The sequence below is a fragment of the Podarcis vaucheri genome (assembly GCF_965113315.1).
Source record: "Podarcis vaucheri genome assembly, chromosome: 11".
Lineage (NCBI taxonomy): Eukaryota > Metazoa > Chordata > Lepidosauria > Squamata > Lacertidae > Podarcis > Podarcis vaucheri.
In genome coordinates, this window is record NC_138749.1 from 59,933,926 (window position 1) to 59,951,570 (window position 17,645).

A 17,645-nucleotide genomic window follows, 5' to 3' on the forward strand; every position below is an offset into this window, starting at 1 on the left:
CTGTAGATGTGGCGACTGAGCAGAAACCGTATACCTAGATTTTCTGCAAGCTTTTACAGAGTTATGTACTTCCCTTGTACCCTGTAGGTTAGGCTGATTTGTTAGAGGGGGATTTTCCACTGGTGGCAGATAACAGAAGCTATGACTCCATGAGACCGGTGTAAAACCAAATTAAATAAAGGTTTTATTTCAAAACAACAAAGCTTGTGGCTGTTTTTCCTGCAGGCAGAGTTCAAACTGCAGCTTTTCACCTTTTGTAGCCATGGCCAGCTGTACCCAATTTGCCCAGAGCTTACAGAAACTGTTCTTAAAGGTATAAACATCTTTACTGTTTCTTTGCAGAATGATTCTTTCCCAACATGATTATGGGCCCAAGGCCACTCAGTGAAGTGTTTATTCTGCCAAGGGTGGCTATTCTGCTGGCAGACATTGTTGGATTTCACCACAGACCATGAACCAACCACTATGCATCTTAATTCACTCATCCTGTATCTAGTAATCCAGTTGTCTAAATCGTGCTAAACATCAGGAAGAACTTTCTGACAGTAAGAGCTGTTTGACAGTGGAATGGAATCTCTTGGTAGGTTGTGGACCCTCCCTCGTTGGAGATTTTTAAGCAGAGGTTGGCTGGACATCTATCCTGTATACTTTAGTTGAGATTCTTGTATTGCTGGGAGTTGGGCTAAATGACACTTGGAAGATAGAATCATAGAATCATAGAGTTGGAAGAGACCACAAGGGCCATCGAGTCCAACCCCCTGCCAACCAGGAAACACCATCAGAGCATTCCTGACATATGGTTGTCAAGCCTCTGCTTAAAGACCTCCAAAGTAGGAGACTCCACCACACTCCTTGGCAGCAAATTCCACTGTCGAACAGCTCTTACTGTCAGGAAGTTCTTCCTAATGTTTAGGTGGAATCTTCTTTCTGGTAGTTTGGATCCATTGCTCCGTGTCCGCTTCTCTGGAGCAGCAGAAAACAACCTTTCTCCCTCCTCTATGTGACATCCTTTTATATATTTGAACATGGCTATCATATCACCCCTTAACCTCCTCTTCTCCAGGCTAAACATGCCCAGCTCCCTTAGCCGTTCCTCATAAGGCATCATTTCCAGGCCTTTGACCATTTTGGTTGCCCTCCTCTGGACACGTTCCAGTTTGTCAGTGTCCTTCTTGAACTGTGGTGCCCAGAACTGGACACAGTACTCCAGGTGAGGTCTGACCAGAGCAGAATACAGTGGCACTATTACTTCCCTTGATCTAGATGCTATGCTCCTATTGATGCAGCCCAGAATTGCATTGGCTTTTTTAGCTGCCACGTCACACTGTTGGCTCATGTCAAGTTTGTGGTCAACCAAGACTCTTAGATCCTTTTCACATGTACTGCTCTCAAGCCAGGTGTCACCCATCTTGTATTTGTGCCTCTCATTTTTTTTTGCCCAAGTGCAATACTTTACATTTCTCCCTGTTAAAATTCATCTTGTTTGTTTTTGCCCAGTTCTCTAATCTGTCAAGGTTGTTTTGAAGTGTGATCCTGTCCTCTGGGGTGTTAGCCACCCCTCCCAGTTTGGTGTCATCTGCAAATTTGATCAGGATGGACTTGAGTCCATCACCCAAGTCGTTGATAAAGATGTTGAATAAGACCGGGCCCAAGACAGAACCCTGTGGCACCCCACTAGTCACTCTTCTCCAGGATGAAGAGGAACCATTGATGAGCACCCTTTGGGTTCGGTCAGTCAGCCAGTTACAAATCCACTGAGTCCACTGAGTCCAGCCTTCCAACTGTGCAATTCTATGATTCTGTGATTCTATATCCAACTACAGTTCAGCTAGGAAATTCTTGCTCCCCATTCTCTTAAGGGAGCAGTGGTAAGATATCTCCATACCTCCTTACTGAAAGTGAGATGAAGCCATGTTCAGCCTCCCTGCTACCCCCTAAAAACTAGGAAGAAACAACTTCTACAAAACAAATGCATTTTAATTGAAATGAGCCTATCTATTATGGGATATGAAAATGGGTCCTCTTATGAATAATAACAGTGAGAAGGCAGGATTAAACAAACAATGATGATAAAGCAGGGAAACAAATAGAAAATCTATTTTAGGGGGTCTGGTGCTACTTTAAGAGATCTGTAAATTAGTGAGGTAGCAAAGTCTGGAGGTGAAACAAAATGATTCAGGAAAGTAAATTTTCAAGCAGACTCAAGATTTCCAAAAGGTTCTGCCCAAACCGGCTGACCAGATAGCAAAATGGCAGATGATATTCCACATTAGGTACACAGTGCTGCACATCAGGGACATCATTGTAATCTACAATGTAATCTACGTAAATCTACGTAAATAGTCTGTAACCAGACACAAAAATATCCATGTATATCCCCCCCCCCCATTAGTTTCTGATGAGGCAACGATGATGCAGATTTTCTGTCCTAAATCAAATCGGGACCTTATGATGATTTGAGGGACAATATTTGAAGTAGCATTTCTTCAGCATCACTTTCACTTATAAGTATGTAAGAGACGGGAACAACCCAAAGTATGACTAATTTAGATGCCGAAATAGCATATAAAGGCACATACGGAGAAGTGGCCATTTGACAATATTGTTAAATCATACTTGGGTTTTTCTCCCTTTAAATGTATTTTGAGCTTTGTGAAATGACCTTTCCAACACGGACGCTTTTTTTGCCGGGGAGCCATGCATAACATATAGGCCTACTCAGCATTGTGGATAATCATCCTGAGGGCACCTGGCCTGGGAAATGGCGACTCAGGGACATCGAAATGCTGATCCAGGATTAATACAGTGCTTAGAAAGTGAAGAACATTACAGGTCAGCGCACAGCAAGCAATGGGATACCATATTGCAGGTGCAGTTGCCTCCCTAGCAAAAGAAGATAGAGAGGTCACATTGCTTTAGCAATTAAAAAATACTTCTCTAAATATTTTCAGTCTGACACCTTCAGATATTGAAATTAGCTCATAATAATGCATTTATGCCGTTTGATTTTGTCCACTCTGACCGTAAACACCATGGTTAATTAATTGAGCCAGGATGAAAACCTGACATTTTCAAATCACTTCAGCATATGACGGTTTTGGTTCCATGCTTGTTAATATAGCAGATACTGTATTGATCCCTGTCAGTGGTAGTCATTTTCACCTTTTACATTTGTTGCTATAATTTAATTAAATTCTAATAATTTAATTTGCCTGTTCAGTTTTGCTAAATTTGTATTTGAAGAAGAGATGAGTGCAGATTGATAGTAGGAGAAACTTCATAGGAATGAATTAATAAGCATTTTAATGAATTATTAAATGGAAGTGATAGAAAGATTCCAGCTTTTTATCACATACCCCGAAAGCAAAATTCTAGCTTCTCTGGGACAGTTGTAATAAATAATAAGTGAAATGAATGTAACCTCTTTTGTCAGAAGCTGAGAACAAAAGAGGACAGATTGCAGTGGTTGAATGTTAGAACAGGGAGTCCCAGCTTCAAATCAATGCCAAGCCTCATAGTTTGCTGGGCGATCTTGGTCAGTCACAAGCCTAATCCAGAAATCCCTAACTATTTTGGCCTGGGAGCTCATTTGTGAAGCTATTATGTGCACTGCCACAAAAATGGTTGCCATGGGGAGCTTGTCTAGTGACAAAGTGATGGCCTAGCGAGTAGTCACAAAATGCAAATAACCTGTCCATGAAATTCAGTACCAAACCACTATCCTCCCACTGAAGGAATGGGTTTCCAAAACCCAAAACTGACTGTGCAGGCAGTTTGAAACTGCACCAAAATCCCTATTTTTCCTTAGCTAAAATCCATTTACTTGAGCTCTGAGCTTAATGCATAAACAAAAGCCCGGCTGTATAGACAAGTGCTCAGAGCCCTCTCCTTTATCAGTTGTGACAGCAACTATGGCCTTCACTGTACCAGTAGTAGAACAGGACAGAGAGAAGACACGTCTGTGCTTTATCTTACGTCCTGGACACACTCTGACACACAGACCCAAGTCTGGGAACAAACGCCAGAGCGTGTTCCCAGAGATGATTACCTCTTCCCAGATAAGAGTAGGAAGAGGAATACCCTTTTATGGTCAGAAGTACAGGAAGGAAATCCCATTTATGGTTAAGAGTGCCGGAGCAGGAACATCGGTGATGTCAACCTGCGTGTACAAGCTGACGTGGCTGGGGAAGGAGGGAGAGGGTGCCTGGAGGATATATGTATTGCATGAAACTTGTCATTTCTTTGGACTTGCTGTGGACTCACCACGCAAGTGCCTTCTGCTATCCGGAGAGCAGAATAAACTCTTTCTTTGAACCAACTCGGTGTCATTTGACTTCCTTCCTCCTGTCCCAGAGCAACGCAGACCCAATCGGTGAACTCCAGTAAGGCTACACCACCAGCACATAACAAACTAAGCATTTTGCAAAAGGAAAACTGGTGGTGCTCAGAGAAACACAAATAAATACCACGCATGTGCACCTCAAAACCAACTGGCAAAATATCCAAATATCCCCCCCCCAAAAAAAACCCCAAATGCCTGCCAGCTTCTCACTGCCTCCTGGCACATCTGGCAGTTTTAGCTGCCCTGTCCTCTTCCAGCCTATGAAAGATGGCTCTGGGTCTACATGGCAACCAGAAACACTTTGTGGAAAAGAATGGAAGAGGCTGTCATGGCTGGAGGTCTGCTCTTCACATTCCAGTGAGCATAGTCATTGCACAAAGTAAAAAGGAGCATCTCCACCCCCATCGTTCTGCCCAGATGCTGAGGTCCAGCGTCAAGGGCCTTCTGGCGGTTCCCTCACTGCGAGAAGCCAAGTTACAGGGAACCAGGCAGAGGGCCTTCTCGGTAGTGGCACCTGCCCTGTGGAATGCCCTCCCACCAGATGTCAAAGAGAAAAACAACTACCTGACTTTTAGAAGACATCTGAAGGCAGCCCTGTTTAGGGAATCTTTTAATGTTTAATAGACTATTGTATTTTAATATTCTGTTGGAAGCCGCCCAGAGTGGCTGGGGAAACCCAGCTAGATGGGTGGGGTATATTATATTATATTATATTATATTATATTATATTATATTATATTATATTATATTATATTATATTATTCTTATCTTTTATCTTATATCTTATCTTATCTATAAAAAACAAATGAGATCAAGGCACCCTCCATCTATGCAAAATTTTTGCTGTCTAAGCTATCCCATTGGGCAAACGACTCAAATTTGATTGGCCATGAGCAAGCGGGCTTTAGGAACAATTATTCGACCACTGACCATATGGTAATTATGTATCATCTTGCCAGAAAAAATTCTGCCCCGAGTCGGGGGCGCCTATGTGTCGCTTTCATAGACCTAAAGGCCGCCTTCGACAGTATCCCAAGAAACTGTCTATGGAAGAAATTAGAGAGATGGGGCATAGATAGAAGGCTGTTATGGCTTATAACCCAATTACATCAGGGGTCGTCGGCTAGAGTGAGACTCACACCGGCGGGAAACCTATCCAATGAGGTTCCAATAAATAGAGGTGTGCGCCAAGGCTGCATTTTGGCCCCACTCCTCTTTAACTTGTTTATCAGCGATATGAAGCTCTTTCTGAATGAGTCTCAAGCCAACATTCATGCCCCCCGCCTAGCTGATTTCCGCTGCCCTCTGCTCCTATATGCCGACGATGCAGCGATCCTTTCCTACTCTAGAGTCGGCTTATGCAGAGCTCTAATGACTTTTGCGGCTTATTGCAAACTTAACCATCTGACAATTAATTATGAGAAATCTAAAGTCCTGGTCTTTACCAGGTCTCGGAAAACTTACAGCTGGAAGTTGGATGGAGTCCAATTAGAACAGGTTTTCAAATTTAAATACCTGGGAGTCTTTCACTACAACCTAAGCTGGAAGCCACAGATACAGTATTTACTAAACAAAGGGAGAACAATACTTTATACTCTACTCCAATTTTTTGCGGCCGACGGAGCCTCCCACATCCCTTCTGCATTGAAGGTATACCACGCAAAAGTGGTTTCCACCCTCTGTTATGCTGCCCCGCTCTGGGCCCCAGGGTCCAATTTAACATCGCTTGAGACATTGCAGAGTCAGTTTCTCCGTTGCCTCCTGAAACTCCCCATGTGTGTGAGCAACGCAGCCATACGTTTGGAGTTAAGGATTGCATCATTGGAGACTGTCATCTGGAAGCGAGTCTTTGGCTATTGGCTGTCTAGCTGGCATAGGCTTCCCGACCATTACCTTTTCCAGTGCCTCTGGCGGGACGACTTTGTCAATCCGTGGGTAGGAAAAATCCAAGCCAAACTTCTGAGCATCGGAATTTCCCCAGCGGACTCCTTAAAGACGAACTTATGCTCAGCCAAAAGCCTTATAGAACAAAGATTAGCAGACATTGAAAATCAACACAACCTCGCCCGGGGTGGGGGTGTCTGCTCCCCCAGGTATCACGGAATAACCCCACCACTTGGCCTTCCATCATACATGTCATCTCTTTCATCTGTACCACACTGACTTGCATTTATTCGTGCAAGGTTCAATGTCCTTCCATCGAACCTGCTGAGCCACAGATTTTCCAAGGGTTTGGTGTCTCCGCTATGCGTGTGTGACGGGAAAACTGTTGAATCTCTTCCACATATAATGTTCAACTGTCCCCTACATAGCATAGCCAGGACTAAATTCCTGGGTCCTGTTTTATTGCGCTTGGTTGGCAGGCCTGTTGAATCACACGCCGCACTACTTTTGCAGGACACAGATCCCTCTGTAACTCTGCAGGTGGCGAGATTCCTGAACGCGGTTATCTCACACACAAAAACCACTAAAAAACAACAACATCACCAAAACTAATTGGACAGTTATGATGAGAGTGCATGTCGGATCTCGTCTTTAGTTTTCCTTTTTCTGCGATCCGTCCCTTGGAGCTCCCCGGGCCCCAAGCTGTTATTTGGCTCTGCTCAATGACCCACCCTTGCATCGTGATGTTCTCCTTCTGGTGCCGAATATATCGGTTTTTATGCCTCTGTCCTTTTATGTTTGTACATATTTTATGGGCTAATAGCCGTAAATAAATAAATAAATAAATAAATAAAAATATTATATTAATCTTATCTTTTATCTTATATCTTATCTTATCTATAAAAAACAAATGAGCTCAAGGCACCCTCCATCTTGTTTTGATTTTTTAAAAGGAGTTTTTGGTGTCACTTTTTAAATTTTTCAATAAAGTTTTTTTTTGGGGGTAGGAGTGACAGATGGCCTTGATGGTTGGGGAGATGGTTGGGGGTGGGGGCATCATGGCATTACGTTGGGGATCCTAATCTATTTCCCAGGGTTAGATAAAATATGTGAGAAGAGAACCATCCATGCTGCCCTGAAGCTTCTTTGAGGGAGGGAAAAACAGTAACAAATGAAATAGAAAGTTGTAAGTGAATCATCCAAAAATTGTTCTTTGCTCACATTCCTTTGGACTCACTCCTGACATGCACAGTGTTTTGCAGAATGGTCTGCAGTTCCTGCTGTTGCTGCAGTGGCGTAGCGTGGGTTGTCAGCACCCGGGGCAAGGCAAGTAATTTGCGCCCCCTAACCCGTGGATTTTAGCACTGATTTTAGCACTGCGAGTGCGAGCCCCCCCCCAGATGTTGCACCCGGTGCGGCCGGCCCCCCCTGCACCGCCCACGCTACGCCACTGTGTTGCTGACTATTAGCCTTGCTGGCTGGGGTTGATGGGAGCTGTAGGCCAGAAATCTGGAGGGCATTGCATTAGCTACGCCTGGCGTATTTGATTATGTCTGTGGTTGTATGAGGCAGCTATCTTTTTTTACCTGGCTTTCAGCAGAAAGCAGACCTCTTTAGACATGGCTTTGTGAAATCTAATCACCAACATCATTACCATCAGCAAATTTTTATTTGTTTGTTTGTACGCTTATGCTAAAACTTCTGTTTCCTTTGTGAACAATTTACAATCTGTCTGACTTTCTGGAAATGCATAGTTGGTGGGAATTTGCAGTATATATATAAGCAATTATAAGAATTATATTTCTTTTTCATGCAGTGTAAATATAGCACAGCTTACCTTTTACATTAAATATTTGTCTTTTGAAAATACTGCTATAAATCAGCCTTGACTAACTTTCACAGTGAGGATTTAGAAGTGACATCAAATTTAAATGGGAAAATGGTTTCCTAGTTTCCTGCTAATTTATTTTATTCTATTATTTTTATTTATTAAATTTGTATGCCGCCCTATACCCATAGGTCTCAGGGCAGTTCACATGATAAAATCATAATATACCGTATTTTTCCATGCATAACACACCCCTGTGTATAAGACAATCCCTATTTTTTGGGTCTCCAAATTAAGAAAATGGGGGGGGGGAGATTGCCCATAGTTGTTAAGCTCCAAAGCCACCAATCTTATGCGCACTCACCAGCAGCAGCCACAATTTGCTGTAGAGATACTTCCTAGCAAATATACTATATTTTTCGTTTATAAGATGTCCCCAGGTATCAGACAAGCCCTATTTTGGGGGACTCACCAATCGGCAATCCACCCCCAGCACTATCCGTGTATAAGATGCTCCCTAATTTTTGACATTGTTATTTAGGGGGAAAAACCTAGTCTTATACATGGAAAAATACGGTAGTTTCTCGCTCTCATCCTAACCTCTCTTACAGGGTTCTTTTTGAGGATAAAATGAGAGAGAAAGAACCTGTAAACCATTCGAGAGTTGCTTGGAGGAAGCAATGGTGTATAAGAAATAAATAATATTTAGAGGTTTGAGTTTGTTCTAAGGAGGCTTCTCTAGCTCCCTGCATTAACAAGTTGTGGGTGGTATTTACTCAGAGTAGAATAACTGAATTGACTAAGTTAGGTCCATTAATATAAATGGGTCTAATTTGTTTATCTAACTTAGTTGAATGCTACCCTATAAATAAATTTCTGTTCCACTACTGAAACCCCGGCTTGCTTCATTGTTGATTCAGTTCTTTCCATTCCTGTCCCCAAGGTCCAGACTTCGAACAAACATAAATACGCCCATTGTGTACACTCTTACTGCATTAGCTATGCCTTTCACGTTCAACTGATTCTTTTTCATTATCCTTCCACAAGTATAAGCATCCCTTTGAAGCTCTTTGACACAAAACACAATAGAAATCACAGCTGTTATGAAAACGGCTTGTCAGTTTATTATGACCTTGTGGCAGTAAATAAAAGTGATGTCTTTTGCAACCCTCTAACCATTTATCTCTGCCTCTCTTTCCTTCAGCACTGGCTAGAGCCCAACAAGGCTATCTGCAAGCAAATGAAATGTAAGTGTTGATAGCTCAGTTTAAAATGTGGTGGGCTAGTTTAAAAGTGCCATGTAGTAGTATGTTTCTATCCCCTTCCCCACTGTATGAGATGGTTTCTTTATACCTGCTATACTTACTCTTGCTTGATTTCTTGGGCCATTTCACGTGACTGGGTTCATTTTGAACCCAGATCCAAAGAAGCGCCTGAGCAATAACTCAGTTCATTCAGAGAGAGCTGTGAAGTGTTGAGTAAAATAAAGAAATGAGTGCCATATTCCTACTCGTTTGTTTTGGTATTCACCAACTTTATGCAAGTCCTAAAAGGGACTTACTGGGAAATATTGCCCGGTTTCAAGAAAGAGCTATGCAGTTTCTGATATAGCCCCAAAGTTGTGGTTTCCTAAAAGCATCTGATTGGCCACTGTGAGAATGGGATGTGGGATTAGACAGGCTGCTGCCTGATCTAGCAGGCTCTTATGTTCCAGTCCAAAACATCTGGAAGACAGCAGGCCGGAGAAGGTATATAGGATTGTGTTGTAGATTGCAAGGCAGGCTTCCTCAAACTCGGCCCTCCAGATGTTTTGAAACTACAATTCCCATCATCCCTGACCACTGGTCCTGCTAACTAGGGATCATGGGAGCTGTAGGCCAAAAACATCTGGAGGGCCAAGTTTGAAGAAGCCTGTTGTAAAGGATAAAAGTTGTGTGGTTCTGTTTAAATATTTCCTTCCTTCCTTCCTTCCTTCCTTCCTTCCTTCCTTCCTTCATGGCCGCAACTACTGTCATTTGTTAATGATTTGATATGATGCCTGAGACGAAAGCTCACTTTGCAGTATCTGAAGACTTGACTTTAGATAGTGAGATCTGCTGCTTGTTTTACTTACGTAGGTTGTTGTCAACATGGTTAATTTATGAAAAGGAGGGAAGTTCTGTCCCTTTAGTAGCATTGTACATTTTCAATAGAAGCATAAGTGATTCAGCAGCTAGCAGTGTATGACAGAATTTAGACATGTATATCTGAATGAATAAAATTGAGGCTGCAAACTTATACTCACTTAGGTAAAGGTAAAGGTACCCCTGAACGTTAGGTCCAGCTGCGGACGACTCTGGGGTTGCGATGCTCATCTCACTTTACAGGCTGAGGGAGCCGGCGTACAGCTCCCGGGTCATGTGGCCAGCATGACTAAGCCCTTCTGGCAAACCAAAACAGCGCACGGAAACACCGTTTACCTTCCCACCGGAGCGGTACCTATTTATCTAATTGCACTTTGATGTGCCAGGGACCAAGTAACGGGAGCTCATCCCGTTGCGGGGATTTGAACCGCTGACCTTCCGATCGGCAAGCCCAAGGCTCTGTGGTTTAGACCACAGCGCCACCCGCGTTGTATAGAATTGCACTATATATTTTTAGTTGTCCAGAGGAGTCTTCAATGCTCTCCTCATTTCCTTAAAAAGGTAAAGGTATAAACCCATAATTTTAAAACAAGATGCACAAGAGGCATAGACAACATAAGAAGGTCAATGTGTCACATATATCCATTATACAGAGGGGCGGGGGTCTGCCCACAATTTTCCTGATGGCCTTCTAGTGCAGTATGATGATCTTTCTTTTAGTGGCTTTCATGAATTCTGTTTGATTAGCTATAATTGGTTGAAATGAAGTGTGAATAGATATTATTAGTCTCTAGGTGACCCCCCACAAAGAAACATGTGCAATCTGCTCTTAGCATTCAGAAGGGGAAGCAAGAGTGAAGTTAAATAAGCAAACTGATAAATTAATGCCACTATCTGTGGCAAAGAGAATGATAGAACCAGAAGCGAAAGCCCATAAAGTTTAACAGAAAAGTGAAATGGGAGAATATCCTTCCAAGTACTGTGAACCCGGCTGAAAAATGGCCCTGGGTCAGAGAATATTCAAGCTTTATGGGATGGTCAAATTCATATCCTGAACCAGCTTTTTTCATATTCAGTGGCAATTCAATTCTGTTGAACATATTACAAACCCCTCTAATGTGTAGTGCCCTTGTACATGGGATTCCTTGCCGTTAACAGTTTGTGTATGGCGGTCAGGCTACCATCCCAAAATATGATTGCAGTGACTCTTACTTGAGAGTAAAAAAGAGATCTTTATTTGGGGTAATATTACATGCTCAGCAGCAAGCGCAAGGTCCAGAAGTCAAGACTCCAAGGTATAAGAGCAAGACAAGAGGTTCATAACTGAATGGAAATTACAAAGATGTCCTGATAGCTGACATAGCCCTTCCAGCAAGCTTTTAAAGAAGAGACAGGAGGAGCTCACTCATAAGACTCTCTCACCCTGTGGGTCTGCCCTGGGCCTGAGCCCACCTACGAAGGTGATGCCTGATTCTTGGAGATAAAAATGTCCCGCCTTTCTGCCTCCAGTTCTGCCACTCCCTCATTTGGTTCAGCATCTCTCCCTGGCTGAAGTTCTCCTTTCTCCCTGATGAGGCTCTGCACTCCACAGAAGGGGTGATGGAGAGAGTTAGCAGATCTGCTTCCCCCTTGCTGATATCTTCCTTCATCCTCCCACCTTGGGTGCCGTCCTCCCAGCCCTCCGTCTGCTCCTTTGTCTTCCTCCTCTTCCGTCCGGGGCTACTAAGCCATGCCAGTTCTTGGCAGAGCGGAGGGGGCCCCTGACATCGGCATCTTACAGGAAGCTTTTATCTTTCCCTTCCCTTTGTCTCTTGAATACTCTTGGTGCGTAAGCCAGCGAGTTATTAGCATCACTTTAAAGATGCTGCACTGAATTCATGGCATGGTGTGTAAAATCCTTTTAAACGATTATGATTATGAATCCATTTCAGCAAAAGAGCTGTTCCTCAGATGACAGGGAAGCCTGTGACAAATCTTGGGCCCTCCAGTGTACCAGCTGGGCCTTATCTGACAGATAAAAAGGCTGTTCTGAAAAGAAGGACTCACTGCTACAATAAACTTGATTATTTATGCTTCTTTTGCATGAGAATACTTTAACCAAAACGACATCTTATTTTTCTTTTCCTGTTCCACTTTTCCTTTTCAGTTCTTTGAGTGACTGCTAGGCAAATGATCTGTTGCATTGTGCATATGTGTGTAATTTACTGGCCAGTGCTGTTTTTCTCATGAGTCACTAACCTTTGTTTATTGTTCCACAGGCTTGTGCCACAGTGCCGCATTAAAAATTGCAAAACCTTCATAAGGAATAGGACTATTGGGCTATTGTCCCCTACTATTAAAATGGCAATCCTTGCAGCACTTTCCGTCCTTTCCATGCACAACTGAATGATCCTTTAGCACTTTATGCAGGGTGAAGACAAAGCCATGTTCGATAATGGCTTGTGTTTGTTGAGTGTCCATAGAGAAAAGGCTATCCCAGTGCGAAATTTATAGAAAAGGTTATTGCCTGTTCTGGTCAAGACCCCTGTAGACTCCAGTTTTTGTTTAAAGAGTGTATTATATTAGCCTTTATGTTATGGTTGGGCAGACATTAACAAAAAAGCCTGACTGCTTTCAGCTCTTATGCTTGGCATTCACCAAAGCCAAGGCATATTCTGTATAAAAGGTGTGAAATTCAGCCTTAGAGTTTTTGTTTTGTTTTGTTTTAGGATCCTACATTACTGTTGTTCAATGGACAAACGAAACTGATAGGTCATTTTAGTGCCTTACCCACAGTGCTGGGCAAACACTCTATATTAATATAGCACGCTGTAGTAATATAATATAGCTACAGTATTTTAATATCTTTGGTATGCCTTTTTGCCCACAACTCATGCCAAGTAACAGATTCATCCTCAAAGTTTCAATATTTTAAAATTGACATGGGCTTGAATTTTTTTTTCTAAAGTGTGGTAGAGGTAAGATGGAAGTAGTTTGAGTAAACTGTGAGTTGGTTGGTAGAACTCTTCTGTGGATTGGCTGGGATATTTGGCATGGCTTTTTCTGTTGTTTGGTTTGTCCAAGTGCTTTAAGTTCTACATTCACTTCATCTGCCAGTTTCTCTGTTATTGTGCTAAATGTCTCCTCTTTAGCTTCCCTGTGCTGTTCCATTGTTCTCAAAAACTCTTGTGTATGTACTTTCATTTCTATTACATCTAACTGAACAGATTACAGAGCTTGGGTGTCTGGTTCTAGCATTGAAGAATATTTGCTTATGGTCACAAGATGAACAAATTCAAATTGATGTCCATGAGGCACACAATAAGTGGTACAAAAGTTGTCTTGTCTTGGCATTGCTTGATCCTGCTTATTGTTTGAGATGCAAGACAACACTTGGGTAACTTTATGCAAACATAGGGATACTTGTGTATCGTTGAGTCTACTGTGTTTCACATTTCATTGGTACGTTAGGTTTTGGATGTCATCTTTAGATGCTCTAATGGAAAAAAAACTGGCTCTAATTGTGCCAACTGTATTACACACATGATTACACTATTCAGATAATTTACAGTTAGATTAAGTCTATGGGATGAGCAGTGGCCAAAGGTTGCCCGAGGACTGAGTGTCCTGATTTGTGCTTGAGTCCTGCCTTCTTTTCCTGCCATGATTGAACAACCATCATATCCTTGTCCAACTAGCTTATTGCGATCTACTACAAAAATCAGAACAAGCAGATAATATTGTATTTGGTATGTCTACAGCAGTTTGGTCTGAGATTGAAATGAGCCCAGTGATTCATTATGTATTCCCACCATTTTCTTCTATAAATCTTACACCTCAAGATGGTTTTTCTATGCCAGAAATATTCTCTTTCATCTGCTAAAACTGAGAATCCCATGGAAACTTTGGCTTTCCCAACAATGCCTGTCTGCAAAATTTCACCACACAGCTTCATTAACTCATTTCCTCATTCTTGCAGATGTGTGCTTGGCCTTACCTGTCCCAGGTTTTTTAAAAACAAAACAAAATTAAACAAAAACCATCCATTGAATTAGCACAAAACTATAAAACTTCTATCATGTTACCTGTTGCACTGGTCTTACCATGCTGAACATGATCACGTGGTCCACAATCCCCAGGGGTTGATATCTGTTCAATTGACAGCTTTTTCCAAAATGAAAATAGGCAAAAACAAATGAAAACCTGTAAACTAAAGAGCAAACTGAAATATAAATATTCTAAAATACTAAAATGTTGGCACTATACAGTGGTGCCTCGCAAGACGAAATTAATTCGTTCCGCGAGTTTTTTCGTCTAGCGAATTTTTCGTCTTACGAAGCACGGTGTCGGAAAAGTTTTGGAAAAGCTTAAAAAATCACCAAAAACGTCAAAAAAGGCTACCACACCGTGTTCTATGAGTTGCTCCTCGAAGTCAAGTCGCAACTGTATTAACGGTGTTAAGAAAAAGGAAACAAACTTGCAAGATGTTTTCATCTTGCGAAGCAAGTCCATAGGGAAATTCGTCTTGCGAAGCAGCTCAAAAACTGCAAAACCCTTTCGTCTAGCGAGTTTTTCGTCTTGCGAGGCATTCGTCTTGCGGGGCACCACTGTATATGCCTTCTTGGGAACATAGTATACTAAATATTGTTGAATGTGTCTGAGATGCTACCATACAACAAGATATGTGTGAGAGTATTTGTTCTAGTAAATATTATTATGCTTTTCAATTTCAAGTTAATGATTATAGTCAATTTAACATGCAGACTGCGGAAAAGAGCTTCAGAAATGTGAAAGGAAATCAACACCCCGCCTCCTTCCCCCTCCCTTCCTTCTGTATAAGGAATTTCTGAGGAAGTGAAATTCCTTACTGTGAGAATAGAGAGATTAAAAATATGCAAGACTGACTCTATCATGTGTTGAGTGTTAAAGGATCTGCCATGTTTGCAAAGTCCAGATAATGTTTATTGAAAGGGATACAGGGTCAGAGAGAGGATTGTTGTGCCTAAGAAGCTGATACCACTAATCTGTCCAACCTTTCTCCTCCCAGTAGTTTATAACAATTCAAAAATATAGCCACTTGCCCTTTACATGTGAACCATAATTGCCCTTGGCAGAACGTGATTTTTCATTGACAGCTCAGAGCTGGTTCTAAAAACCAGATGAGTCTTTCCATACACTTTAATAGTCTTAGACCTGGTTTAGGATCAAGTAACATGGATATTACTGGGATGCGGTTGGCCCTGTGGGTTAAACCATAGATCCTCTTGAGCTTGCCGATCAGAAGGTCGGCGGTTCGAATCCCCACAATGGGGTGAGCTCCCGTTGCTCGGTCCCTGCTCCTGCCAAGCTAGCAGTTCGAAAGCACGTCAAAGTGCAAGTAGATAAATAGGTACCGCTCCGGCAGGAAGGTAAACGGCGTTTCCGTGCGCTGCTCTGGATCGCCAGAAGCGGCTTAGTCATGCTGGCCACATACCTGGAAGCTGTACGCCGGCTCCCTCGGCCAATAAAGCGAGATGAGCGCTGCAACCACAGAGTCGGCCACGATTGGACCTAAAAGTCAGGGGTCCCTTTACCTTTAACATGGATATTCACACATTGTCGTATCCTTGGCCAATACCAAGGAAACCAGTGATCCAAAACATACTGTTGTATTTCTGTACCTAATGCTAGCAAAATGAATTAAAATTTACACAACAGTCTGAATATATTACATTGTTCTTTCTTTCTTCAGCCACTTGCTTCCTTCATCTTATTTATCATTTGCGGCTGACTTTCACACTCTGCTTCCCAGCTTCCCCGCTTTGCACTGTTTTCCCTTAACCCTCCTCCATTGTCCATTTTATAATTTGTCAGTTATTTGCTTCATAACAGTAAGTCAGGTCCTCAAAAGATGAAACTGAGAACTTCATAAAAAAACATTGCTGGTTTCACAAGAGCTGCCTAATTAGTTTTTAAATTATGTGTAATAATGCCATATTGACCCACCCAATCATTGTTTGACTGTCAATGTATTTAAGACTTACAGTTTCTTCATAGAAATACTTAAACTTGAATGCATATGATGCATATCACAGTGAAACATAAAAATACAAAAGAATAAAAGAAGAAGCTTTGCCCCTATAGAAGAGCTTGGATGTTGTGTTTTATTATGGTGAGGGATGGCTTGGGAGATAATATATCTAATTAATAGCACAATCCTATTATGAATGCTTATTCAGTCTCCACTGTGTTCAATGGCGCTTATGGTATATGGAATAAAGTAGACATAAAATTGCAGTCCTCCTACATACATTTTCTCCACTGAATGCAACAAGACTTTTGAGGATGCCTGCTTAGGATTACATTATAAGACTGTACCAGTTTCTGGGAACAGGAAGCCACAAGTTTCCAAGATCAAGTAAATATAATAAAACCTCAAAGCAGTTTACAAAGAGGATAAAGCAATAAAATTATCAGTAAAAACAGTTGAAAACAACTATTTAACACGTTTTTAAAGACTCAGGAATGAACCAAAAACAGAAAACACATATAAATAGTCTACATATCTGGGCAGGCTTGTCTAAACAAAAGTGATTTTAGCAGGCACCGGGAAAGACTATAGTAATGGTACCGCCTGGTGTCAATATGCAGAGGATTGATTTTTTGCAAATGTGGAACAGGTATTATGTGGCGCCCATAATGTTGCCAGTCCTGCTAGTTTATTCAGTGCCTGTTCATTCAGAGACTTGCTTCTGAACAAACATGCATGTTGTAAATTACAGCAGGAACCGCTGCTCACCAGGTGGGGGATGGGAGGCATTGGCGAGGACACGGCTGCAAGGGCGTAGCGGCAGGGGTGTCGGGGGAGGTCCACAGGTGTGTCTGCACGACCCCAACCTCATCACCGCCTTGCCTCTCCCCCTCCCAGTAAGACACAGTGCTGAGAGTCTCTTGCTATATCTCCACTCCACTGGATGGAGCCCAAATAGTAATTTTATTGCCGCTTGAGAAAGTACCTTGTATTTCTCATTCCATCGCAACCTACAGTCTTCTCCACCACTAAAGACAATTACATAAATAAATAACGCAAGCAGTCTTTTATTTCCCATGTCTTTTCTACCTGCATGTCTAGATTACGCTACACATGAAGTACCGTATTTTTCCGTGTATAAAACTAGGTTCCCCCCTCTAAAAAATAATGTTAGAAATTAGGGGGTGATTTATACACGGATACATCTCCCCCATTTTCTTAAATCTGAGCCCCCCAAAATAAGGGGCATCTTATACATGGGGGCAACTCAGAGACGGAAAAATACGATAAATCGGCAGAGGTGCCAGCTTGCATGGGCAATTGGGGGGAGCCAACATTGTGTGCATGATGTCATATGTGATGTCAATGTCCTGACATCACGCGGAGCTGGGGGTGGAGTTGAACACAGCAGCCATGAGTCTTCAGTGGCTTCCTCCTCCTTCTCCTGGCACTGCCACCGGTGGGAGGCTGCTTCGATCC

At 42.2% G+C, this 17,645-nt stretch overlaps 1 protein-coding gene and 1 long non-coding RNA gene across 4 annotated transcripts in view; one reads left to right on the forward strand and one right to left on the reverse strand.

Moving 5' to 3' along the window:
- LOC309542799 overlaps positions 1–17,645 on the reverse strand; it is a 390,515-nt gene that overhangs the window by 192,176 nt on the left and 180,694 nt on the right. The gene's annotated exons all lie outside the window — the stretch shown is intronic.
- FRMD3 (FERM domain containing 3) overlaps positions 1–17,645 on the forward strand; it is a 134,832-nt gene that overhangs the window by 67,327 nt on the left and 49,860 nt on the right. For all 3 annotated transcript variants that reach the window (XM_082241579.1, XM_082241578.1, XM_082241577.1), the window contains exon 3: positions 9,259–9,301. In XM_082241579.1, the coding sequence (XP_082097705.1) occupies positions 9,259–9,301 (43 nt within the window). The remainder of the gene's footprint in view (positions 1–9,258; positions 9,302–17,645) is intronic.